This window comes from Filicampus tigris, chromosome 19, assembly GCF_054856515.1.
Source record: "Filicampus tigris isolate MCC_2025a chromosome 19, RoL_Ftig_1.0, whole genome shotgun sequence".
Lineage (NCBI taxonomy): Eukaryota > Metazoa > Chordata > Actinopteri > Syngnathiformes > Syngnathidae > Filicampus > Filicampus tigris.
Window position 1 is genome coordinate 15079829 of NC_141235.1, and position 26764 is coordinate 15106592.

Below are 26764 nucleotides of genomic sequence, written 5' to 3' on the forward strand. Positions count from 1 at the left end.
AGACATGAAGTGAGCAGACATCAGCTGCCACAGGAAGTAAACAAAAGGCCCCTACTTTTTAATCTTTATATGCTTGTCCTGATTGAGCTGTAGGAAATTATCTGCCATCCATGACTTGATATCTAAAATGCAATTTAAAAGGGTATCAATGGGTCCTGTGTCATCAGGGGACACGGCATCAGCTTTCACAGCTATGCTGATGACACGCAGCTGTATATTGCCGTGTCTCCTGATGACACAGGACCCATTGATACCCTTTTAAATTGCATTTTAGATATCAAGTCATGGATGGCAGATAATTTCCTACAGCTCAATCAGGACAAGACTGAGGTTTTAGTTATCGGTCCCGAAGGTCAGAGAGAGAAGCTTTTACCAAAACTACACATTTTTAATCCCTCACACTGTGTGAAGAACCTTGGCGTCATTTTTGACTCTGAGCTCAGTTTTATTCCTCATATTAAAAATGTAACCAAGATTGGTTTTTATCACCTTAAGAATATCGCCAGAGTCCGCCCGTTTCTCTCTCAGGCTAACACGGAAGTGCTGATGCATGCCTTTATTTCCTGTCGTTTAGATTACTGTAATGCCCTGCTCTCTGGCCTCCCGAAAAAGATCATTTCACCACTGCAACTATTGCAGAATTCAGCCGCTCGGGTGCTGACGAGAACCAGAGGGCGGGAGCACATTACGCCAGTTTTGAAATTGCTGCATTGGCTCCCTGTGTGTTTCAGGATCGATTTTAAAGTACTTTTATTAGTTTATAAATGTGTTAATGGTCTTGGGCCATCTTATTTATCTGATTTGCTTTTATCATACCAGCCCTCGCGGATCCTGAGGTCCTCTGGCGCCGGCCTTTTATTTATTCCAAGGGTGAGGACCAAAATGCATGGCGAGGCTGCATTCAGCCATTTTGGTCCTCACCTTTGGAATAGCCTGCCAGAGGATGTCAGGTCTGTAGAGACTGTTGATATTTTTAAGAGGAAGCTCAAGACACACCTTTTTAGTTTGGCTTTCAACAACTTTTAAATAATTTATCTTTTCTTTTGATTGAAGATAATTCTATGTTTTGCTTTGAATGTTTTAAAGCACTTTGAGTTGCATTTTTATGTATGAAAAGTGCTATATAAATAAAATGTGATTGATTGATTGATTGAAAATCCAGTTAACTGAGTTTTTTTTTTTTTTAATGCATTATAAAATTGAAGTTAATCTCCATAGTTAACGCTTTAACTTTGACAGCCCTAGTCGAGATGTTTGACATGCTCATGTTTATTTTTGTATTTCGGGTTCTACAGAAACCATACACACACCCACACAACCAAATTACACAGAAATTAAACAGATTATGTAACGAGTGAATGAAGGCAGCATGATTGTCGAGGAGGAGTGGTCGTGTCAAGTTTGTGTGCATGTGCGCGTGTGTGAGAGTGAGCGCAACCTCCCCAGGTGTCCCTCATCACGGCATGATGGGCACCGGGACAGCCTCATTAGCCACCAGGAAGTGAGCAGGGGCTATAAAGACGGTGCCATCGGATGTTGGAAGAGAGGAGCAACCCGCAGTGGCATGCACGCTGATCGAAACACCGTACCTGACAAAACGGGACAGTTCCCCACCTCACGCACCGGAGCTGGAGTGGGCTCAGTGGACTGAGACAAGACTTAAGGGATGCCCCCAATCCGCCGAACCGAGCAACAGCGACCTGACTGCCGCTATGAGACTCTTGCCGCACGTCCCGCCAAGCGAGCACACCGTCTGCCTGGCCATTAGCAGAGGGCACTACTGCGCATAGTTTTAATATTATTTTAAGGGGTGGGTTTATAATCTTTTAAACCTTAGCAACGGGGTGGAGTATTGGACTCTTTTCCCGTGGTGGGGCCGACCCAAAGGTGCGCGTGTTTTTATCTGCCTGTCGACATTGTATGTTCCCGCATGCCAGAGTGCCGTTTCTTAGTGGACATGATTGAAGCCCGACTTAATAGTTCTGTTTTATATTTTTAGTGAGTGCAGTGTTCTTAGTGTGTCGTGACCGTAGCCCGACTTAATAGTTTCAGTGAGTGCAGTGTTTTATCACAGGTGTGTACCTTTTAGCGTGCCCAAACCCCACGTGACCAAGCACTGCCCTACTGACTTCCTCCCCCGTTTGTACTTTGTTTAATCTTTTTTATTGTTGCTATTTTATAGTATTTTATTGCTCAGGCCCCCTTGTTTTAGTTTATTTTACGAACCCAGGTACACAATAAAACATTGTCCATCAAATCACCATCCCGTGTCCATCGTGCTGCGTCTCAAGGGTGCCAAGTGGGTATTTTGGCCCGCTACAAGTGGCGTTGTCGGCAGGATCCCTTGAGTACACAGCAGGATGGACTAGAGTGCAGTCAGGCAGCCACACGTAGTGACAGCCATGATGCCATGGTTCATGGGCGCACCCTGGTTGCCCAGGTTTAGCAGTGAGTCAGCCAAATTTGGAGAATGGAGGACACAGATAGAAGCATGTATTCGAGTGCAGGGACTAAACGTGCAACAGAAAGTAGACTTTGTGATGGGTGCGTTAGAGGGCGAGGCTAAGAGGGAGATAGTGTTGTTGGCTGCGGGTCACCGTGATACAGGGGCTAAAATCCTAGCAGAGCTAGAGAGATTATATGGGGGGCCACAGCCAGTTGCCCAGCTCAGAGTACAATTCTTCAACTGCAAACAAGAACCGGGAGAAGAACTGAAGGCCTTCATACTTTGGCTGCGGGAACTGAACCACCGGTGGAGAGCCAGGGAACTGCCAGAAGTTGGAAATGACAGTGAGTTACTACAGACCCAATTCGTCATGGGCCCAGAGACCTGGGCCAGTGAAGCAGGAGCTACAGAGGCAGCTCAAACGGAACCCTGCAACCACGATCATGGACATGTGTCAGGAGGCAAGGGCTATGGATCATGAGTTGGATGGGTCGGAAGAGGCCTTAGCCTGCCCAGTCTTCACTCCTCCCCATAAGGGGCCTCCACCACCAACCCCAGATTGGCAGCTGATGAAGGAGGAATTGTGCAATGAGCTATGACAGGAGCTCAAAGAGCAGGTGACTCCCCGGAGTAAATCTGTGATAGAGGACCTGCGGGAACAGTTGAGGGCGGCCCAAATGGCTACAACCCCAGCAGCCGCTGCAGCTCCCCAAGCACCCTGGCGCCCGCAACCTGACCACCCCCAATGTCAGAGCTTAGGATAACCCCCCGGACGATCACACTACCAATGGGATGACCGGTGATCTGCAATGACTGTGGGGAAGCGAGGCACATCCAGTGCTTTTGTCCACAGCAGAAGTTTCTGCATTCTCGGTCACATCAGGGCCAGTGACCCGGGAGGAATCCCTGACAGCGCCCGCAGGTCTGTCGTGTTAGGAAGACCCCCTGAGATTGTGGCGATTACACAGGGCAAGACTATTCCATGTGTTGTGGACATTGGCTCACAAGCTACACTAATGAGCCAAACACTCTTCCAGCGTCGCTTTGGAAACGAACTCAGGGAAGACCCCGATCGCATATCATGGGTGAACTTAAGGGCAGCCAACGGCCTTCGCATCCCTGTTGTGGGCTACGCAGAACTTGATTTCATGGTTGGGGCAATCAAAGTAAGAAAGAAGGGGGTCATCATTGTTACTGACAATTGTATCAACACAGAGTTCTGACTTTTGGGGATAAATGTGATTGGCGAGTGCTGGGCTGAGCTCAGCAAGGGCGGCCACTTGGGGGCTAACGCTTTTAAATCTCTCTTCTCTCTCTCTCTTCTACGCCGGTGGAACTGCATGGAGTGGCCAGACTGTGGTGAAAGCCCCCGGTGGTGCTACCTCCACAGAGACTATCGTCTGGGCCAAAGTACCACAAGTCGCGGGCCTGGCGGACCGCCTTGTCCTAGTGGAGGACGCGGCTGACTATGGCCGGGAGTGGCGAGTGGCTAGAGTGTTGGCCTGGACATGAAAGGGGAGAGTCCCCTTGCTCATCTGCAACCCAAACCCCTTCCCCCCCGAACTGCCAAAACGGTGCCCCCTGGCCACCGTAACCCAAATCAACCAGCAGGACATCAGAGGGAGGATGACCCTGTACAACACCAGTCCCCATGTAATGGAGGTGAGCGTTCACCGTACCAAGCAGACCCCCAGCGAGGGTAATCCAGCACTGACTCTAGGTGGAAATGGCCTGGACAAGAGCCAACAAGCCGGATGCTCTGCTGCGCAAGTGGTCCCATGTGTTCGCCACACATGACGAAGACTTCGGGAGGACATCCATCATCACCCATCAGATCCCGACAGAAAGGGCGCCACCTATCCGAGAGCGGTATCGCCCCGTACCCCCTAACCTCTATTCAGAGCTTCGTGCACTGCTGCAAGGCATGTTGGACAGTGGGGTGGACAGAGAAAGCTCGAGCCCGTGGGCTGCCCCAGTTGTCCTCGTCAGGAAGAAGGACGGATCTTGGAGGTTTTGCGTGGACTACAGCAAACTCAACGCCGTTACACCCAAAGACTCCTTCCCCCTGCCCCGCATCGAAGAGTCACTCACCAGCCTCTCGAAGGCTGAATGGTACTCTGCGCTTGACCTGGCTAGTGGCTATTAGCAGGCGGAGGTGGCGCCAGAAGAACAAGAGAAGACTGCCTTCACCACACCATTCGGCCTCTACCAGTTCCAAAGGATTCCGTTCTGCCGCTGCAACGCCCCCGAAACGTTCCAGAGGCTCATGCAGCATTGCCTAGGAAACCAGGTGTACGACCATCTGCTGATCTATCTCGATGACGTAATTGTCTACTCATCCCACTTCTCCGCCCATCTGCAGCACCTGGAGCAGGTGTTCTCCTGCTGAACGACCATGGCTTGAAGCTGCAACCGCGCAAGTGTCGCCTGTTCCAGAGGAAAGTGATGTACCTGGGGCATGTAGATGGCAGTGAGGGAGTAGCAACAGACCCAGAAAAGGCTGCTGTGGTTCGTTACTGGGCCCCACCGCCGACAGTCTAGCAGGTGCGGCCCTTTATTGGCTTCGCCGGTTATTATAGACGGTTCATCCAGGGCTTCTCAAAGGTTGCCGCCCCCCTCCACCAACTCCTCCAGGGCCAAGCTAACAGGCCCTCAGCGCCCGTCGATTGGACAGCCGAATGTCAGGCGGCTTTCGACAAATTGAAACAGGCCTGCCTCAGCACCCCCATCCTTGCCTATGCCGACTTCAATCTTCCATTCCGTCTATACACTGACGTAAGCCTGGATGGTCTTGGGGCTGTCCTGGCCCATGTCCAGGACGGGAAGGAGTGAGTCATTGCGGATGTCAGTCGCAGTCTTCACCCTGCCGAACGCAATGACCAGAACTATAGTTCTTTCAAGCTGGAGCTGCTGGCGCTAAAGTGGGCCATTACCGAGAAGTTCAAGGACTATCTGTGGGGGGGCCCACATTACGGTGTTCACTGACAATAATCCGTTGGTCCATTTGGACACCGCGAAACTGGGAGCGACTGAACAGTGATGGGCCGCCCAGTTGGCCAACTTCTCATATTAGATTCAGTACCGACCAGGAGCGAAGAACCAAAATGCTGACATCCTGTCACGACTACAATGGGAGACTACAGGGGCTATCGTGCAGGCCACCATAACCACACTCACAAACCAGTCTGACCTGGACTCATGGGCGGAGAGGCAGAGGAGAAATCCAGACCTACAGCCAGCTAATGATCTTTAAATAAACCTCTGCCGTTAGCATCTCTCCCGAAGCGGCATCATGCACAGACGTTTTTTTGAGGGGGGATGGGGTCGGGGACCGACAGTGTTTATGAATTAGGCCGGAGGGTCGAGGTTGGAAGGGTACCCAGGTCAAGGGTGGAGGGTTGGGGCCGGACCGGCAAAATCGGGTCAGGTGCCCAGCTCTGCTAATCTATATACATGTGAATGAGTTTTAAAAGTCAAAATTTTCAAGTAAAGAAACATTTTAAACAAACTGATTTCTTGTATTATAGCCACATTTGACATTTGCAAGAAAACAAACTGCAAGAAAATCACCTAAAAAGTCAGTGCGTTATGATTAATAAAAAAAGTTCGCTCATGCTTTAATCTCAATCGAAATAAGTGAAGTTCCCACGAGTGATGTGGAAAGCCCTCTTCTGGTTCAAATTTACTTCCAGTTGACGCTTCTTGCAGCAGATGAAAATATCAGAATTGAATCAAACGTACAAATTGCCTGTTATGTGTTTTTTTTCAAGTTTCCATATGTGCACAAAATAAAAAATTGGAAAACAAGTCGTTTTCCTTGTTTTCATTTGGGTTTTACAAACAAATTCATTTTTTTTAGTTTTTGTTGTCAAGAATTGAACGAATAAACGAGGTTTAACGTTAAATTTCACCTGACAGCCGAATTTCATTAAAGGGGAGTTTGTAGTTTAAACCAGAACAAGACAAAGCAAAACACTTTTTCTAATTCAATATATGTTAAAACTATCTCTATTACCTAACAGTATATTATTATTTAAATGCTCTTTTAAAAAACATCCATCTCCAGCCGCATCTTAGAAATGTAATTGTATTTTCATTATTTCAATACACGTCACACCGTGTCAAGAATAGCCTATCAGAGACTGTTGTGGCCGAAGCGTATGGAATTATTACCGCACACTCTTACTATGCACACGCTGTCTGCCAAACACAGCCTGAGCCTCACGTTGATAGCTTTCTTTGGAGGATTATTGATCTCCAGTTAGCAAAACGAGTAGGAATTGGACAGCTCTCAAAACAAATCAAGAATAAAGATACTGTAAGCAACGGTTGTGTCCTACGTGGACAGCTGCATCACTGGGCTTGGAATACACACTCCCAATGTCACCATTCTCACCGAGTCATCAGGTAAGCTTATCATCTTTCTTATATTTTGAATTGATAGCACATTCCAAAAATACATCATCAAACCGGTAACATTTAATGTTTGCAAGTTCACAACATGAGCACGCCATTCTTCTTCTTCTACTTCTACCAAAGTAGAAGCTGTGCTTAATGTCGTCTCGTACTCAGTGCACGTTACGTACAGTGCATGTCTCACACTTTTGTGAGGGGCGTGGCTTTGGTCAGGGAAGCGAGGAGGGAACAAACTCCACATTAACTTTTTGGGAATAGTGCTGTATATATAGATTTTAGTGGCTGTTCTAAATAGAGCTTTTACAACTCACTTTGAGGCCATTATACTGTATATTCAATCAGAAAAATACAGATAAACAAAAATAAACATTGAAAAATGTATGGCAATGGAGCCGAAAATATTTAAGTCTCATATTTTGTGTATCTAAGTATTCGAATCAGAGATGTACAACAATTTTCAACCAGTCTTTGCAATTTGATTTTTTTTTTTTTTTTTTACTTGCAACCAATTCAGTAACTGATTTCACTCAATGAAAAGTATTCAAAAGGGACAAGGCAACGTCAGCTGGAGAGAAGTAATTTGACTCATCACCTGTTTGAGATGAATTGTTATTTTTTGGGGCTGACTTGGGGACCCATAACTGATGTCCATCGATGGTAGTTTTCCTGCATTTTTCGGTCGCACAGTGCGCATGGACTGAACATCTGTGAGAGGAATATGAAACACTTTCTCCTGCAAAGAAAAGAGATACAGATTTGCACCTTTGATTTGACTGTAACAAGAATTTGTAACGTGAATCAGCAAACACTAATATTACTGTATGCCTAGATTTATCTTTCATGAAATTATTTTGAATGAGTAGAATTTAGAGCATTTTTTTGGTTGACTTTTGAATGGAGATCCACTTTGCAGGAGCAGGGCCCTGTAAATCCACCAAAGTATTATTGAAATTAAAGCTTTAGGCAGTGATGGGGGTAACCCTCTCGGTCTAGCCCATGTCGGCAACCTTTAACACTCAAAGAGCCATTTCAATCCGGTTTTCATGGAAAAGAAAACACTGGCAGCCACAAACACTTTTTGACATCTGAAATGAAGATAACCGCGTCTTTAAAGTGAAACGGTCTTATCTCACGACACACAATTAAGGGGGGGTCTTTTTGCAACGAACCATCTTATCGATCCGTATTAATCAAACAAGCCAACGTAATCCAGCAAACATTACTACTTTCACTCGTTATTGTCTAAAAAAAAAAGAAAAAAGGAAAACAAAACACTACCAGACAGTAAATAAGGGCAGCCATTACGGCACATGACTTCCGTATTCCGTATTGTGTTGCACACACCTCCGGCCGTGAAATCCTGCTTTATAGAGTATTTGATATTTTCACCACTTTTAATTGGCTAGAACTGCATAAAAATTACAGACCAAGTACGGATGGACTATTAGAATTGATTTGTGAAAAAAATGAATTTGACCATATTTGGACTACCAAGGTTTTCGTCCGACAGCGACGATATATAATTTTATTGTATTATTTCAATATAACAATAATCTTACAATTTACAACATCAATTAAAGAAATGAACAAACACAAATAATATACTTTGTTCAGATATTCTGCAGTTTTGGTGTCGCTGGCATGCAGCAGGTGTATCAGCAGGCATCCCCCTATGCCGGCTGCCTCCTGACACGTCAAGTGACATGTCAAGAGCTGTTTCTGGAGAAGGCAAATGCTAATTTAGCAAAATTGCAAGGTCTGAAGAAATAAGTTAAAAACTTTGACTTAATAAGAAGACATGATACACATCTTTGAGACAAATAGCAGACTTCAATCGGATTATATATATTATAATTTATTTTCCCAAGCCAAGCAGAGCTGCAACATAAGGATGAAAGGTTGCCAACCCCTTGCTCTGGCCCATGTGGCCAGAGTAGATCTTGTGTTGCAGTGAATGAAGGCCTCTACAGTTTGATTAAGATCTGACCCTATGGAGCTGCCATACTGCAATTTTGTGTTTTTTGGCAAGTCATCAACATGTTACACTGTACTCAGACCACATGCCATTAGTTTTTTCCACTTGCAATTTAGTTTTGACCTTCTGTCTAGTACACGTGGTCCAACTTAGGTAACAATCAGAGAAAATCTGTCAAAGGAGTTTGCCTTTCCCTTCAATCTTGGGGAGATTTTGAAAATCGGAAAGCCCTCGAAAAGGTGATTTAAGATAAGGACCACTTGGACTTTGGGCCTGAACAAAACACTGCAGTGAAAAATGCATATGATATTATTTATATTCTGTACCTGTGTTTTAGGGTGAAGAAATAGCACTCCATCATGGTTGACACTGACCATGCAAGGGGAAGGACATCCACGTCGGCTGACTTTCTGGGCCCAGTAATTGTTGAAGCCAAACAGATATCGGCCAGTCAGAAGCACTGCCAAAGAAGAAACAACTTGATTACAAATAATTCAAGGATACGGGTAAAGGACAAGCAACTTCATACTAACCAATAAATTGTATTTTGGCATCGAGTGGGCTGAGCGCCTTCATGGTTTCGATCTTGTTTAAACAGAAAGAGTGGATCTCATCCATATTCATGTTCCGCCCCTGCTGAGCAGGCAAGTATTTCTTTATTTCCAACCTGAAATAGGATACATAAAACAAAAGCATCAGTCATGTACTGTAAATACGGTACAATGTGAATCTCTGTTTCAATTTTATCCACCAAGTACAGACATGTGTTGCAGGCTTTTGGTGTCATCCTCTACTGGTGTCATTTTATACAGTAGCAGCATACAAGCTGAGGTACAAGCTAGGACCGAATGAAGAACACACACCGGCATGCAACAAAGGTGTGTCATTAATGTGATAAGTTCCTCCCACCAGCTGGATCACCTTACACAATGAAAATAATTGACCTCAAACTTCGGGGAATTGCAGTGTTGCACTACGAAGTGACGGCACTCACGGTAAACTGAAGCACATATAGGAAAGGTATAATGATGACGAGACTATAATTGGGACAGGGTGTATGTACCCAGGAGATGCCTGCCAGTCTGACTAATTACTAGACTTGATAACATTTTGACAATTCAGTTCTACTCAGGACCAGCAGTTTGGGTTTTGGATATGCCAACAAAGCCTCCCCTTCCCTGACAGTTTTTCAAGAAGTGTGAGACACTCTTAGATTAGACCTCTTTGGCACATTTCATTTTAACCCCATTAAAGGATTTATTAGTGAGACGAATGAAAGGAATACAGTAAGTATTCTTTAGTAAGGAATCATATTTGCATTGTCCAATCTTTCCTTATAACGGAATTTCCTAATGTGGGAAACGACTACGGTACATTGTCCTATATAAACACGCAAGTATGTTAACAAAATACATGTGTAATAAGTTAACAACACAAGCAATATAATGCAAAAAAAAAATCCCCCAAAATTGTATTAAACAAAAACTGCAGTATAAAGTACATGTATATGAACAAAATACAGTACAGTATAACAAACATGGTCCAACTAATGTTGAAAAAAAATACCAAACAATACCAAATTGTAACAACAATACAGTACTTAAGTACAGAACTGTATTTAACTACAGTAAACTGTACTGTATTTTAATGTTGATTTTTCTCAGACTTAGGAAAAAATGAGTCGATTTTGAATTGTTGTGTTGGCTTCATTCTTTGCTGTCTGAAAATGTTTGCGTATCATACAGTTTTGTTGCTAATTGCAAGTAACTATCCCGTTGATCATCACTGATGTCTGGTGATTCTTGTGCATGCAAAATGTTCGTTTACGCCACTGTACTTCGTCCGTCGAGCCGCAAACATTTTCCTCTGAGCAGGCAAACTGCCAGAATCGTACTGAGCCAGAATCGATTTCTTGTTTTTCAAAGTCTCGTAGATTTTAGTTTTTCCGACTCCAAGTGTCTCCTGGATGTTTGTTACTTTGTGTCCAGCTTCGCTTAATCGGATGCATTTCACTCTCTCTTCCATGGTCATTACCGTTCTTCTTCGTTCTTTCGTATGCCATGATCTCCAGACGAAAATGTAAATGAATACATTTGAAATCTTTTGCAATTTCAGTATAACGCATGCCAAAGAAGCAACTTACATGCATGTTGCCGATGATAGCGGAGTGGTCAAAGCTTTTCCGTAGTATCGAGCGGGAACTGTTTGAGTTTGCGCTACTGCGGGCTTCGCTATGGGTTCCGGATACAGCACCGGAACTTCCATTGTAAGGAATTGATCGTTAATGTAATATAGTAGTAGAAAATTTAATGCATAATTTTTTTTCTCTCCAAGTGAGGGAATTTCTGTTTGATCCGATAATGGCGGAGCAGTCAAAGTTTTTCCGTAGTATAGAGCGGTGACTGCTTGAGTTTGCGCGACTGTGGGCTTCGCTATGGGTTCCAGGTTCCGGATACCGGAACTTCCCTTGTAAGGAATCGATCGTTAATGTAATATAGTAGAAGAAAATTTCATGCATACATTTTTTCCGGGTGAGGGAATTTCCGTTTGACAGAGGTCCGTCGGTGGGAATACTTACTGTATAGGCATCTTAATCATTACCATATGAAATCAGTCCATCTTCATTATTTCCATAGGAGTTTAACTAGGCATGTTTGGTTTTTGTGGCTGTTGTGTTACTTGCATTAGGGCCATGATTATTAGATTCATAGTAAGGTAATTGGCATGTGATCAAGGCACCAATTTTGTAGGCGTACAGAGGGACTTTATTGAGGCAATGAAAGACATAGACCTGAAAAAATTGAAGGCATATGGATGTGAATTTGTGATCAATACTCCTTCCTCAAGTCACATGGGAGGTGTTTGGAAAAGGCAAATAAGAACCATCAAAAGTGGTCTAACCGCAATTATTGATAAATCAGCAAAGAGACTTGACAGTACCCCTCTTCATTGCTTCCTGTGTGAGGAAATGGCCATTGTAAATAGCAGACCGCTCCCAACGGAGAACTTGATTTATTCTTTCTTGTGTGCAGCCGGATGTTCCGCCGACACGCACGCTTCTTCCAATCACAATTCTCAGAGCTGCCACCTAGATGTCTGATTCATTAATGGCAAAAAGACAAGTTTCCCTGGTTCGTGTTTTTGTGTCAAAGTAACCCTAATTAGAAAAAAACAGACAAAAGAGGAAAAACACCTGACTAAGATTGTTATTTTGAAAGGAGACGATTTTTCATTGGAGGAGCTACTGTCCTTCTCCCGCTCCACTTAAAGCACAATAACCACTTATGTTTGTTTAGTGTGTTATTTCTTCATAAGTATATTTTCACTTATTTTTGTATTGTACTGAAGTGATTTTCAACCAGACCGATTAAAATTTGAAAAAAATATATTTATCATAAAATTTAAATATAACAATTTTTGGGCTGGAACGGATTATTACATTTCTATTCATTTCAATGGGAAAAGTTACCTTGATTTACGGATTATTAAATTTCTATTCATTTCAATGGGAAAAGTTACCTTGATTTACAAATGGGGGTCGCATAACGACTTAAGTTCTTAACTTCAGGTATTGAGGTATAAGTGCAGTTTAGCAACAGTGGATTCGCATATTCACAGATTCTTTTTTTTATTCAATAATTGTTTATATTTTGGATTTTTACCAGGATTCTTTTTGCCATTTCCCTCATTTTCCATGGAAAAGGTATATCGGATGTTTATCAATGCTTTTGTTTTTTAATAATTCTTTGGTTTTGTAAAAACAAAACAAAACAAAACAAAAAACATTCCTTTATTTATTTTTTTAATTAATTAAAAGACCTAATTAGAAGACTGAAATTAATCAAGGGGCCAGTTTCCCATTCCTGATGTAGTATATCAAATACTATAGATTAGGGGTGTCTAAACGTTTTGCAAAGAGGGCCAGATTTGTTGAGGTGAAAATGTGTGGGGGCCGACCATTGAGCTTCAAGTTGCTTAAATTTTTCACGGTATCTGTTACCAGTCACCGTGTCGTAGTTTGCATGTTTCGTCTGGTAGTGACTTTAAAGATTGAATTTCTTGAAAACAGCCACAGTCTCTTAGCGAACTCGACAGACAGTTGTTTTGCATTTCAGTGAAAAATATGACAATTTCCACTTGTCCTGGAAGCAACAGCCCTCTCTGTCGACTTTCTGTTTCTTCACTCCAGTCTCTATTTTAGAAATGGGCTGGAAAGGGCCACACAAAAGGTCATGCAACAAGGTGTTCCCTCTGACACCTAACACGACTTTGAGAGTGGTGTGTTTGGAGAGGCAGAGTGCAGCCACAGGTCTGCTGCCATCTGGTGGTGAAATATAAAACAACTTTTTTTTACATGTGTATTTTGTACTGTGGTCAACACGACTGCTTGTCGGGCCACTCATTATTAATTTTATGCCAGAGTACAGTGGGCCAGTTGAAATTTGAACATGGGCCACAGCATTTGGCTCCCAAGCCAGACTTTGGACATGACTGTTGTAGATAAACACTCACAGTGAAAGCTGTATTTTCAGTCCCTGGGACAGGTGCTGCAGGACTGACAGTTCTGCAATCTGCTCGACTGATTGGGACCCATTTGCGGCAGGAACAAACTGGAGAAGCCCATTCAAGTAGTCACCCTTCAGCTGAGGGAGAGAGAGAGAGACAGACAGACAGGCAGACTTTTATTCATTTCACATCATGCAATTAACTAAGCGTGTTTCTGTCAGGTAAATGGCGTCCTGACTCCTGTGGTTACATGTGTTGAACCACTGGAGGGCAGACTATGCCTGTGCAATGTCACTCTGCAGGGAACCCACGTGGAGTGTTGTGTAGGCAATTAATGAAGGCGGCTCTGTGGTATCGCGGAAAAGAACAGTGGTCTTGCTTTTTAAAATAACCTAACCTAACACATGAAAACATTCCACCCTTGCTTAGTCCATCCTTTTTAAAAGTTCTTCTCATCCTCCATCCGTCCATCCACAAAATATGCATCCGTCTGGGATGGAATGCCCATCACTGAGTAATCGCCAATAGGCCGGTCCGCCTATCATTTTAAATGGACTTCCATTGTGTTTCTGTCTACCAACTTCAACCAACTTCCAACTTGACTGGGGTGTCGCCTTTGACCAGAAGCAGGCTCTTAAAATTGGCATGGTAGTAGCCAAAAAATGTAGTTTATTAAATTGGTAATTTCCACAAACCCCATGCTTCAAGAGATGGTTAAATGAAACAACTCATTATGTAAGGATGGAGCAGATTAATTTTGCCAAAAATCAATTCAGAGAGCATTTTGCAAGTGTGGGAACTGTTCTTGAGACTACTCAATCACACAGGGACTTATTAGTTTTCTAATATCTGTCGCTATCCATATACTGTATGTATATATATACCTTGCTATTTTTGTTGTTGTGCAATTCTTTGAAAATTGTTAATGACTTGCTAGCAATCCACCTGTTGTTGTTTCTTATTTTCTTTTGTCATGTCTTTATTTTTTTATATTGGGAAAAACCTTAAAAGATTTTGTGTGTTGTATATACTGTACAAGCAAACATCCTTGAAGGCAAGTTTAATGCATGAACAAATAAGGAAAAAGATGTCTTTGTCTATTGCATATTGCACCTCTCTCAATGCAGCACATCTGTGGTCAGATTACAATAAAACTGTCCTACAGAAAATTAACATAGCCTATAATGATGCTGAGATTATTACTCAATAGACCTAAGTGGACCAATGTAAGTGAAATATTTGTAAGTGCAAGAGTCAGTACATTGTAGGCCGAGCTAAAAAATCGAATGTACAAATTTATCTGCCGGCCAAATGGCTCAAACAATGAAAGTTCTTCATCCATCTATTGTCTATACCGCTTATCCTTACTAGGGTTGCGGGCGTGCTGGAGCCTATCCCAGCTGTCATCGGGTAGTAGGCGGGGTACACCTTGAACTGGTTGCCAGCCAATCGTAGGACACATAGAGACAAACAAACACACACTCACAATCACACCTAGGGGCGATTTAGAGTGTCCAATTAACCTACCATGCATGTTTTTGGACTGTGGGAGGAGACCGGAGTACCCGTAGAAAACCCACACAGTCACGGGGAGAACATGCACACTCCACACAGGAAGGCGGCGACCGGAATTGAACCCACGACCGCTGAGCTGTGAGGCGGACGTGCTAACCAGTCGACCTGCATTGAGTTCTTGTTGAACATAATCTTAAGTGCTACAAGATAGCAGTCCCAGGACACATTCGTACTGCTGACACTTCTGTGTCTTATTTAACTGTCAGCTTCTGTTTATACAGAGCTGGGCAGTCCGTCCCGGGGCCGGACCAGTCAGAGCATCCGGCCCGGCCGAATGCCCATTTATGGGATGGGGGCTGGGGGCTGACAAATTTTAAAAAAGGGCTGGACTAAGCATGGCTGGAAGTGGATTTTAGTCCGGCCCACTAATCGTCCTTCATGCGTGTGACGTGGTTGCGAGGCAGCCAAATTTCATCTCAGTCTATTCGGTGAAAGGCTTCTTTTTAGGCTTCTTTCTACTGCCGCGTCGGAGCGAGCGACAACTGCCGCATTGATTCACATGACCAGCATTGTGCTGTTGGCGACAGGTCTGCGACACATGCCACGCACACATCAGGAATTGTTGAAGCATGTTTGAATCGTGTCCACTGCGGGTTTGAATAGTAAATTAGCCAGCTAATGATCTTTAAATAAACCTTTTTCTTTAGCATCTCTCCCGTGGCGGCGGGTGATCATTTTTATGAATAAGGGCAGGGGGTCGCGGCCGGAAGGGTACCCAGGTCAAGGGTGGACGGTCGCAGCCGGACAGGTAAAAAAGGGTAAAGTGCCCAGCTCTGTGTTTACATTACCATTCATTCATTCTAAAATAAAACCTGACTGTGACATCTAGTTCAGCTTTGCTCAACACCCAGGCGAAAGGTTTGTCAGGCCCCCCGTGAAAAAAGGTTCAGGAACAGTGATCTTTATAAAATGCTGTCACATCCCTTGTATTGTGTTTATTATGAAGGATTTATTCTTGGCATATTCATTTAGCACCCCTCTCCTCTTTCTGCGAGGTGCCCATGTGGATGCACATGGCGAATAGTATAATAGATTCGCAAATAGTATACAGTAATTTACAGCACATAATTCTCAAGTCAACTCAACTGTACTTATAAAGCACTTTAAGACAACCAACGCTGCATACAAAGTGCTGTACATGGAGCAAAAGTCTAAATGTACTAAACTCTAAAATGTACAGGGAGCCAGAGAAGGGACGCCAGAGTAGGAGTTATGTGCGCCCTCTTATGAGTACCAGTCAAGAGGCGATCAGCAGCATTTTGGACCAACTGGAGACGCTTGATGGAGGATTGGCTGACGGAAATAATGTGGGTACACAAGTGTGCACTCTAATAACTAGGATGTGGCTGTTTTTCAGACTTAACAAATCACATTCAAAATCATGTTAAATTGGAGTCACACACACACGCATACACTCGCACGCACATTTGGCACCGTTTAAAGTTCCGCTCATAAGCCCCAATTTTGACAATCGGCGGCTATGCGTGGGCTAAAACACTATGTAGGCATAGGAGGAGGAACCAAACACTCACGCGAGACTGGTCCCAACAAAGTAACAGCGTTTTTTTAATTTCAGGGAAATGGTCAAATATAAGGGCGGCACGGTGGTCGACTGGTTAGCACGTCCGCCTCACAGTTCAGAGGTCGTGGGTTCGATCCCGGCTCTGGCCTCCCTGTGTGGAGCTTGCATGTTCTCCCCGTGTCTGCGTGGGTTTTCTCCGGGTACTCCGGTTTCCTCCCACATTCCAAAAACATGCATGCCCCTAGGTGTGATTGTGAGTGCGGATATTTGTCTCTGTGTGCCCTGCGATTGGCTGGCAACCAATTCAGGGTGTCCCCCGCCTACTGCCCATAGACAGCTGGGATAGGCTCCAGCACGCCCCGCGACCCTTGTGAGGATAAGCGGTACAGATAATGGATGGATGGATGGTCAAATATACATACAATGTGTTCCACACCCAATTAACCAATCATGAGGCCATAAAACGGTGATCCTCTTGTGACCTCTAACTTTCGCACTTCCGCTCAGGAAAGTCGTGGTTATATTGCTGAAGAGGCAGTTGTTCAACATTCTCATTGTCCACAGCAACTCTGTTAACTGAATGTTTATTTCTGTCTGCTGTGGTGTTGGTCGGCTTCTCTAGTGGATTGTTTAGAATCTGACCAAGTGCAGTTTTGACTGCATATGGTCTGTTGGCTTCGCTATGGATTACGTTCCATGGGTCCTGTAGCCTGGGTTCTCTTGTTCCAATCAGGAGTTCTACTTCGGTGTTAATATGGGGCAATCTGACTTCGCTTAGATATGGCCATTTTTCGATGTCCTTTTGTTGTGGAACATTCTTTGTGGAGACTGGGATGCTCCTATGTTTGAACACTTTCGACAGTTCAATGAAGGCATTCTCTTCCAACCCACTGAAATAAATAAGAATATAACATTCCACTCGGTTCTTTGCGTTAATGGTGCTTAAAAATAGCTCCGTCTTTCTCCCCTGGACATTCAGCCGTTCTGCTAGTGTCTCTGTACAAAATGTTGCGCTGCTGCCGGGGTCAATGAATGCATACACCTCCACAACTTTGTTGCTCTTTTTATTCTTAACTAGGATGGGCATAATAGCGAGCTTGCAATCATCTCCGTCCCCAGTGCAGGCGCTTGTCTCTTCGTGTCGTGGAGGGTTTGCACTGGCTCCATTATCTTGGTAGTTGGGGACATCTTATAAAGCAACTTCTTCTGTAATCTCCTTTCTTTTGTCTTGCTTTACAAAATGTAGCACACTAGGATGCTTCAGAGAACAGTGTTCATACGTCATTTTCTTCTTACACTCCTTAGAGAGGTGACCTTTCACCAAGCAGCCGTCAACAGAAGCCATTTTTCTTCAGAAATTCCACACTTTCTTTAAGTGGGTCTTCTCTTAGTTTACAACACTCAACTTGTTTGGCATTAGTTGCAAAGCTGATTCCCATCTTTGTGTCTTTTTGTTTCAGAGTTTTCTTAGTGTCCTTCCTTTCTGCTGCTGTGCTGTCGAGGTCTCCAAAAAGAGGATCAGACATGGCATTGAAGGTCACTAAATCTGTAAACTTGGCTCGTGTACCACGGCTGACTTGTATATCATATGCGTGGAGTCTCCATTTTGCCCTCATTTTGAATGGCAGTTTGGCAAGGACTGCCCGCATCGTTGTTGGATTGTCCATTTCTTCCATATAATCCACATCTTCCATAACGTTGTGACAGCTCACCAGAAACATTGAGAACGCAGTTGAAGCATTGCCATCTTCTCTTTTTATCACTGGCCACTTGCAGGCCTTGTTTATATAAGCCTGTGGTGATTTTCAGCGGGTCTCCATACTTATCATGAAGCAGCCTTACCGCCTTTTCGTAACTGCGCTCAGCAGTCATATGTTGGCAGCTCTTCACGAGGTCTCGAGGCGTACCTCTGGTATACTGCTCTAAGAAATACAGCTTATCTGGGTAGCTGTCGGATCGAGTATCAACAGCATGATTAAGGATTCTTATAAATGATCTGAACTCTAGCGGTTCTCCACTGAACACTGGCACTTTATGGCAAGCGAAACAGTTCCTGGTTTTTAGCGTGCATTTTCGTAATGTCTGTCTGTTGTTGCATGAGCTGATACATATCTGCTACACTGTCGCTTCCTCACCTTTCCACTCTCAGGATAGAAAAACATGTAGGCTGGGCTTTTCCTGTCATACCCTATAAAGAATCCCTTCTCACTCGTTGGATTTAGCTTTTTCTTATCCTGTTTGTAGGCATAGCACTCTGTTCCAAACGTCTGCATTCTAGACATGTTTGGACATCTCCAAGTTAGCATCATGTCAGGTGTTTGTTTTGTGCGGTTGTTAAAACATCTATTTTTCATTACAGATGCAGTCTGCACTGCATATGGCCATAATTTCTTTGGTAGCTTGCTCTCTAAGAGCATACATCTGGCCATGTCAAAGGGAGTCCTAAATTGGCGCTCCGCAGTGCAATTCTGATGTGGTGTATATTGTGATGACGTCTCATGTCTGATACAATTTCTTCTCAATAGCGGTTGTTACTCTTTACCTGTAAATTCAGCACCATTATCTGACCTGATACGTCTGATTCTTCCATAGGGGCGGTATCTGCTATGAACTGCTCTGTTGCTAGCACAGTATCACTCTTGTTTTTGAGATAATAGATAACCACTGTGCTAGATTAGTCATCTGTAAATGACAGTGCATACCTGTGCTGATCTGGATACTGGGTCAATTGGACCCTCTAGGTCTGCGTGGACTAACTCTAATGCATTTTTGGCCCGTGGATAAGGCTTCCTGTTGAAGCTCTGTAAAAAATTTCCTTGAGTGCAGACTTCACAGCTCAGTTTAGACTTATCCATTTTCCCCTTAATAGTCATGCCATCAACAACATTTGGAGTTTCTGAACATCATCAAAATTACAATGTCCTTGGATTTCATCCCATGTTTTCAAATCAAAACAGCTCTTACTTTGATCACATTGGTCATTTACAACGGGCAAATAATATAGCCTATTATGTTCATGTATGTGAAACCCAGTACCGTCTCTGTGCTGTAGGACGTCATTTACTTTCCTGAAGATCACAGTAGCCCCACTCTCAGTGGCTGCTCTCACAGAGAAGATGTTCTGGGGAAATGAGGGAACGTAGAGCGCTACTCGCAGTGTAGTGGTCAGTCTTCTCCCTCTGCTCTCGACAGAACCTTCTCAGATGTCCTCGTAGGCCGCAACGGTAGCAGACAGCGTATGGTCGCTGTGCGCTCTGGTCGCACACGCGCTTTGGGCACCGCGGTCCGACCAGGTTTGCGCACACATTACATTGTCCTCCGATGCGGTAGTGCGCATTTTCTCAGTTTATTCAAAACTCCTGAGCTTCACTTTGAACTCAGAAAATGTAATTGTCTCATCGCTTTGTGTGACATAAATGGCGAAGGGTTTAAATGTCTCAGGCAGCCCTTTCAACACCATAACCACGTGTAGGCTGTTGCTCAAAACCTCATCTGCTTTTCCCAGTGCAGTTACGGCCCGTTCTGCTCGAACGATATAATCAGTCACTGTTTCATCGCTTGACTTTTGCAGTGTGGTCAATTCAGTGTAAAGACTTATCACTCTTTGCTTTCCTGAACCCGCATAATACTTTCGTGGAATATCGAGGACTTTTTATCCGTCATCTGACACCTCCCACATTACAAGCTATAAACTTTTATCGTGCAGGAACTGAATGAGCTCAGCGTAAATCCCCGCATTTTTCTCAACTCTTCACATGATGCGGTAAGAGGCAGTTCAGTTTCTAGAGTGTCTTTGAGCTTCTGTAGTTGGAGATGTCCCATTAACTTTGCTTCCCATAATTCAAACTTTTCTTCGTCTCCGTCAAACGGCAGTCGCGCCCAACGCGAACTTCTTTCCTGTTTCGCCATAGTTTCAGCACTCTAGGCCCATAATCTGTTGACAATCGGCGGCAATGCATGGGCTAGAACGCTATGTAGGCATACAGGAGGAATCAAACACTCACGTTGGTCTTGCCAACAAAGTAACAGCATTTTGTTTTGTTTTTTTAAGGAAATGGTCAAATATACATACAAGGTCTTCCATCCAATTAACCAATCATGGGGCAGGAGGTGTGTCACGCAATCAAACTAAGGTGGAGAGCACCCATAGGCCAACACCCAACTACATTTCAGAATTTTAGTAGGCTTTTCCTGACATGTTTTCATAATTCCTTCTAATTTGTCTAAATCCCCAAGTCCAGCTGAAGAAAAACAGTCCCAATGTATGATGCTGGCACCACCATTCTTCACTATACTTGACCATTTCTTGCAACTGACTATACAGAGAGGGAGACAGAAACTGGTAACTTACCTGTTGATAGTGAAACTCCACATATACATCATTGTTGAAGCACAGAGGGCTTTGCCACATCACTCTTCTTAATGACAAGAAGATGGAGCCATCATCCAGCAAAAAGTCCATCAGGTACTCATTAGAATGAAGAGGGCGCACCATTCCATCTGAAAGAGGTCCACAATTGCTCTTCAAAAACAGTGTTTCATCAGTTTATAACAGATACCAAAAAGAAAAAAAAAATGCTTACACTCCATTTTCACCAACTGAATCACCATGACCTAAACACTTTACCCTGGGACAGTTAAAGTATTGTCATTGTAACTAACTGAAATATAACTCTGTAAAGGTCAAGCAAGATAGAAAAACCTTTTGCTTTCATAGCTTTCATGCTGTGAGGCAGCAGAGGCCAGTTATGCCTGAGACACATGTTTTATAAACAGGCTGGACATGTACAGTTGAGCCTCTGTGTCATAGGCAGGCAGTATGAATGATAAACAGCAGCATGTCAAAGTAAAATGTCAAGTAGGTCTGAGCTGTACCTTGCAGGCGGTTGGCGAAAACTGAGAATTCTTTCATTTCAGAGAGATTGGAGATGCTCATTTCTTTGCAGAGTTCGTTTACCACATCTGCTGCCATCTTGAGGACAAATAAACAAACAAATACATAAATAAATACAGATTACAGTGTGTCCCACCAAACACTCCATTTAGGGCCGTAAAATAATAATGCGGCCTGTCAACCTGATGCATTTATGGCAAATTGTGTGCCGATTTGTGGTTAAATTGACCAGTCGCCCCATATATTAACCACTTGTTGTGCTCCTTTGTCCACCATAGCTTTTCGGGCCTGCCCATTTTGTCAAATAACTGGTGTTTTCTTGACTTTTGATGATTAATGTTGGAAGAGCACAACCTAAGCGTCAAGACTGCACTGGCATTGGATATACTGTATATCCGATTTATAGCCACTAATGAGGAAGCCTGGGTCATATTTTGAAAAAAAAAATGAAATCAGAATTGTATTGTTCAAATTGACAAAAAATGTAATGTATCACATAAGGGCATAAAAAAATCTGAATTGACCTGGACATTATACCCTGTGTTTATAAGTGCAAAATGAGCAGAGGTTCTGCCTGAAGTCCTTGAGAAATCAGTCAAAGATATGAGAGAGGGAAAATCTGTTTGTATTCTCCTCTGACCTGGACAAATTGAATGTAAAATGGGGAAGTTGCCCAGAAAACCTAACAAACAACTTTTCAGGGGGGATCTTGCAGTGTTCCCAGGCCAATCGGGAGACATAATCACTCCAGCGTGTCCTGTCACTAGGTCCTCCTCCCAATGACATGTTCTCAAAGCACCTCACCAGGGAGTCGTCAAGGAGGCAGCCTGACAAGATGCCTGAGCCATCTAATCTGGCTCCTCTGTATGCAGAGGAGCAGCAGCTTGACTCGGAGCCCCACCCAGATGACCAAGCTTCTCACCTTATCTATAAGGGAGAGCCTGGACACCTGCGGAGGAAACTTGCTTTATGATCCCGAAAAAGGTGTCATCAAATAATTTTCTGGCTGACTCCACATTAATAATTGAGGGGATTCTAGACCTGTCACAATTCCATGAAACAAGATGAAAGGCTTGTTCACAAAAGTGCTTGAGGTCTGCACTCTGCACTCTAAAAACAGTTGGGTTAAAAATAACATAATTTGGGGTCAAAAATGGACAGATCCACTACTTGGGTCAAGTTGACCCAATTTTCTGGTTTGTTTTTTGCAAAACCAACCCCGAAAATTGGTAGTTTTGTACAAAACAACCCCAAAAATTGGGCTGTATTGTACAAAACAATGCAAGAAAGTGGGTCGAATTGACCCATATAGTGGATCGGTCCATTTTTGACCCAAAAGGTTGTTATTTTTAACACAACTGTTTTTAGAGTGTGTCTTGTTTTCGGGGGCTTACCATGATTGACTATTAGGGATGTTACGATATCTGAATGAATATATATCTATATATCTATATATCTATATATAGATATATATATATATATATAAATTGTCACAATATATTGGTCGGCTTTTGGTCTGACCTGAGACTGACAAATTTTCTGCTGTTTTTCCCGTGTCTATTGTACATAGTGTTTTGTGTTAATTTATTGATTTAACTTGTTGCATAATGGCTATTTTGTTGTTGTATGTAAAGTGCTTTGTTACAGCTGTAGCTGTTGTGAAATGCGCTATATAGATAAAATTGTATTGTATTGTATGTCTCAGGACTCACTCCCTTTAAAATCATTGGGAACATTCAGGCTTGTGACAAAAGGGCCACGGAACACTGTCAGAGACTAAAAGCAAAAGGATTCAAAGTTAGTTGGCTTCACTTTGGGCTTTACAATTTTAGGCTTTAGACTAAAATGACTGTACCACATCACAGAGTCAAAAAGATGGAATAAGTTCACAAGTTGGGATGGATAACAGTGATTGACATTTGCCTCAAAGTTTGGTTGGCTATTAAAGAAAAATCCCAGTTGCTGCCTTTTTGTGTAAGTGAAAGTTGTAGAGCCACATAAATAATTCCATAGTTCTCTTGCACTTCCGTTCGATACAGGACTGTCAGCAAGAACAAGAGAAAGTTGCACTGCTGGTTTGAAGAAAACAAAAACATCTACAATATAACGACATCACCACCATATAGTATAGCTGGTTCAAATTTGGAAGTAATGTGATGAAATCCTTTAAATATGACTCAAGGAAAAAAATTACTCATATATGACCAAATTTCTGTTTGTTTTTGGCATGGCATTTTGAGACATTTACATGTCTATCCTCATAATTAACATGCATATTGGAAGTGTAATGTGATCAAGATGGCTATTTTCCTTTGTAATCTGAGGGATCAAAATACTGTATTTGACCATGCTGAGTTGAACAAGTACTCTTATAAACACAGATCCTCTGATGGCAGAATGTAATACCTACACTGAAACTATGTATCTTGATAGGGAATTTCACCTGTCCTGGCAGCTGGATAGAAATGAGCTGTGCAGATTTGCCAGCCTGCAAAAATAAAACAAAACAACACAACACAAAACAAAACAAAACAACACAACACAAGAAAAGACAAGACAACGCAACACAAAAAACATGTAAGATGAATAATACTGCAAATAGAGTAGTTTGCTTCTTCTCAATTTAGAGAGCATTTTTTGTACAGTACTTTAATGTGTAAAAAACAATAGTTCTACTTGCCAGGTTGGCCTCCAGCTCAATATGTGAAGGGATGTTACGGCGACCACCAAAATTGAGAGATCGCTGAAGGTTATCCTGACACACAGATGCCAGCTCTGAGGGCAAATACAATTACAGGAACCAAAAGAGATGCTACATTTCATTACTTTGATAATTTAATACACTATAATGTAATCATATGAAATAGTTTGCAAAAATATCATTGATTTGAAGACATCTGTAATGATTTACCCCTTTAAGACTCAGTTTTACATTAAAGACGACAATGTATTTTTAACAATTTAAAACAACTCCCAGGTGTATTTCTGTCCAAGTTTTTATTTATTTAGCCACGGCAAGGCAAGGCAAGTTTTTGTATCGCACATTTGATGTACAAGACAATTCAAAGTGCTTTACATAAAACATTAAGAGTATTAGAGAAAGAGAAACAAAATAAGACATTACAAAAATCATCTAAAATAATTCAATAATATGATTAAAATCAAGTATCAGCCTAGATAAATTAAAAGATAGCATGCAAATGGGGATTAAAACAAGGGACTCTTTTAAAAAATATTTAAAATACTTTAACAAGTAAGAAGAAAAGTATGTTTAAGGATTTCCATGCAGCCAACAATGTCAATGATTTACACCTCTTTGGTAATCTGCATTCATTCCCACCTAACATGTGGTGGGTGTAAGAGTTCTAGATTGGAGAAAGTGTGTATAAGAAAAGTGCTCAAGACCAGCCGTGAAAAAAAGACATAAGGTTGTATCTCACTGAGCAGTGAAGGCTTCCAAGGGTGGCGAATGTTGGAATTGCCAACTTTTCTGATGAAAAGCAGGTGGTCGCTGTCATTAGCGACTATTAGCGATGCTTTGCGACAATTAGGGAATGTTAACAAAAAACAAAACTTTAATACTTGCAGCTTGGTGCAGCGCTGCCCTCGTCTTCATATTTCTCTTTCGCCATCTGCTTTACCACCTCTCTTTTCCTATCACTGTCTTTTAAGTCATCCAAACGTGTTGTAAAACATTGAGCACTCTTAAAAAATGTCACCTGACATTTCTTAGTCGGCCAATGTGCAAGAATAGCTCAACCTCTTTTTTTCTCATCTGAGGTTGAGGAAGAGGAGTTACCTGCAAGTTCAGCAGCAACAGTGAAGTACGCAACATCTTCTGAAACTGACGGGACTTCTTCCTCGGCCGGGACCTCGGCATGAACGTCCACAACATCCTCAAAACCCCAGGGGGTCTTTGTCTTCTTCTTTGTCAAATCAAAACGAACGCTGACGACACGCCTTACACCGGTTTAAAGGCTAACGAGGGTGTTACCAATGTTAGCCAAACAATGGATTTGCAAGGAACATGTTCAAAATTTCCTTACAACAAGAAAACTGTCTTGCGGTAAGAAAAACTATATGCAAACACGTTTGCAATGTTTTACGAGGCCTTTGCTGCCCAGTGAGATACGGCCTTGAGGCATGAATGGGAGAAGCCCTAAAAGCAAAAGTAGTCTCACTTGTATAATCTATAAAGGAATCAGCTTTCATGAATACTGCTATACCTTGGTAATGGTGTTCATGGTCCGTAGCAATGTCATGCAGGTGGCGTATAACATAGGGCTTTAGATTACCAGAACAAGGGAAGAACCCAGCAATCAGGTTGAGTAGACGCCAGCCTAGATTGCAACTGGATCTGTGTAAATAAACATGAATATGAGTTTTTTTCCCACAATTGAAAAGCCGTTCATATAAGGTTTCTGATATTTGTCGAGTTAAAGCACAAGTGTCAAACTCAAGGCCGAGGGGACAGATCCAGCCCCAGACATAATTTTATGTGGCCCACGAAGGCAAGTCATGTTTCATGCAAACTTATTCACTTTTAACAACACTGATATCTGAGATATTGCAAGCATCTTTTGTTACCATTCCCTCCTTTAAAAAAAATGAATAGTTGAACAAACAATTATTTACTTGCTTCTGATTTTAAAACTTGACCATAATTTGTTTCTTGTATGTCGATCCATCCATTCTCTAAACCGCTTCTCCTCACAAGGGCCGCGGGGAGTGCTGGAGCCTATCCCAGCAGTCTTCGGGCAGTAGTCGTGGGACACCCTGAATTGGTTGCCAGCCAATCGCAGGGCAGATTGTGGCAAAAGCTTCTCTCGGACATCAGTTTTAATAAAGCATATGAGAACACACACTGGAAAGAAACCATTCAGTTGCAGTGTTTGTGCTATAAGATTCTCCACTATACAGTGTGTTGAGATACACAAGTGAGAACAGCAGTGATCCTTGCAGCTTCAAAAAAAAAAAAAAAACTGAAGGAACTGACTGTTTGTGGTAATTTGTAAAAGTGTCAATGTTTTTAAAAAAAAAAGTGATATATTGAATACTGAATTTTTCAAAGATCTTTTAAAGACCCAAAGCCAATTTTAACAGTGACAGAAGAACCATTGTGTCTTAGTGAAGTGTTTATCTCAAACATGTACAGTACATGAAATCGAATGTCATAATGGGACACATAGAGACAAACAACATCCGCACTCATAATCACACCTAGGGGCAATTTAGAGTGTCCAATTAACCTACCATGCATGTTTTTGGAATGTGGGAGGAAACCGGAGTACCTGGAGAAAACCCACAGAGGCACGGGGAGAACATGCAAACTCCACACAGGGAGGCCGGAGCCGGGATCGAACCCACAACCTCTGAACTGTGAGGTGGACGTGCTAACCAGTCCACCACCGTGCCGCCTGTTTCATGTAT

General features: G+C 42.8%; 1 protein-coding gene across 1 annotated transcript in view; it reads right to left on the minus strand.

Annotated features, from left to right (window-relative positions):
- Positions 1 to 26764, minus strand: part of myo15b (myosin XVB) — a 142636-nt gene that overhangs the window by 2016 nt on the left and 113856 nt on the right. The window contains exons 34-42 of the mRNA XM_086017487.1: positions 25561 to 25691; positions 24015 to 24109; positions 23745 to 23822; positions 21316 to 21412; positions 20792 to 20940; positions 13350 to 13480; positions 9371 to 9504; positions 9164 to 9297; positions 7455 to 7595 (exon numbers count right to left, since the gene is read on the minus strand). Coding sequence (XP_085873613.1) covers positions 7455 to 7595; positions 9164 to 9297; positions 9371 to 9504; positions 13350 to 13480; positions 20792 to 20940; positions 21316 to 21412; positions 23745 to 23822; positions 24015 to 24109; positions 25561 to 25691 — 1090 coding nt within the window. The remainder of the gene's footprint in view (positions 1 to 7454; positions 7596 to 9163; positions 9298 to 9370; positions 9505 to 13349; positions 13481 to 20791; positions 20941 to 21315; positions 21413 to 23744; positions 23823 to 24014; positions 24110 to 25560; positions 25692 to 26764) is intronic.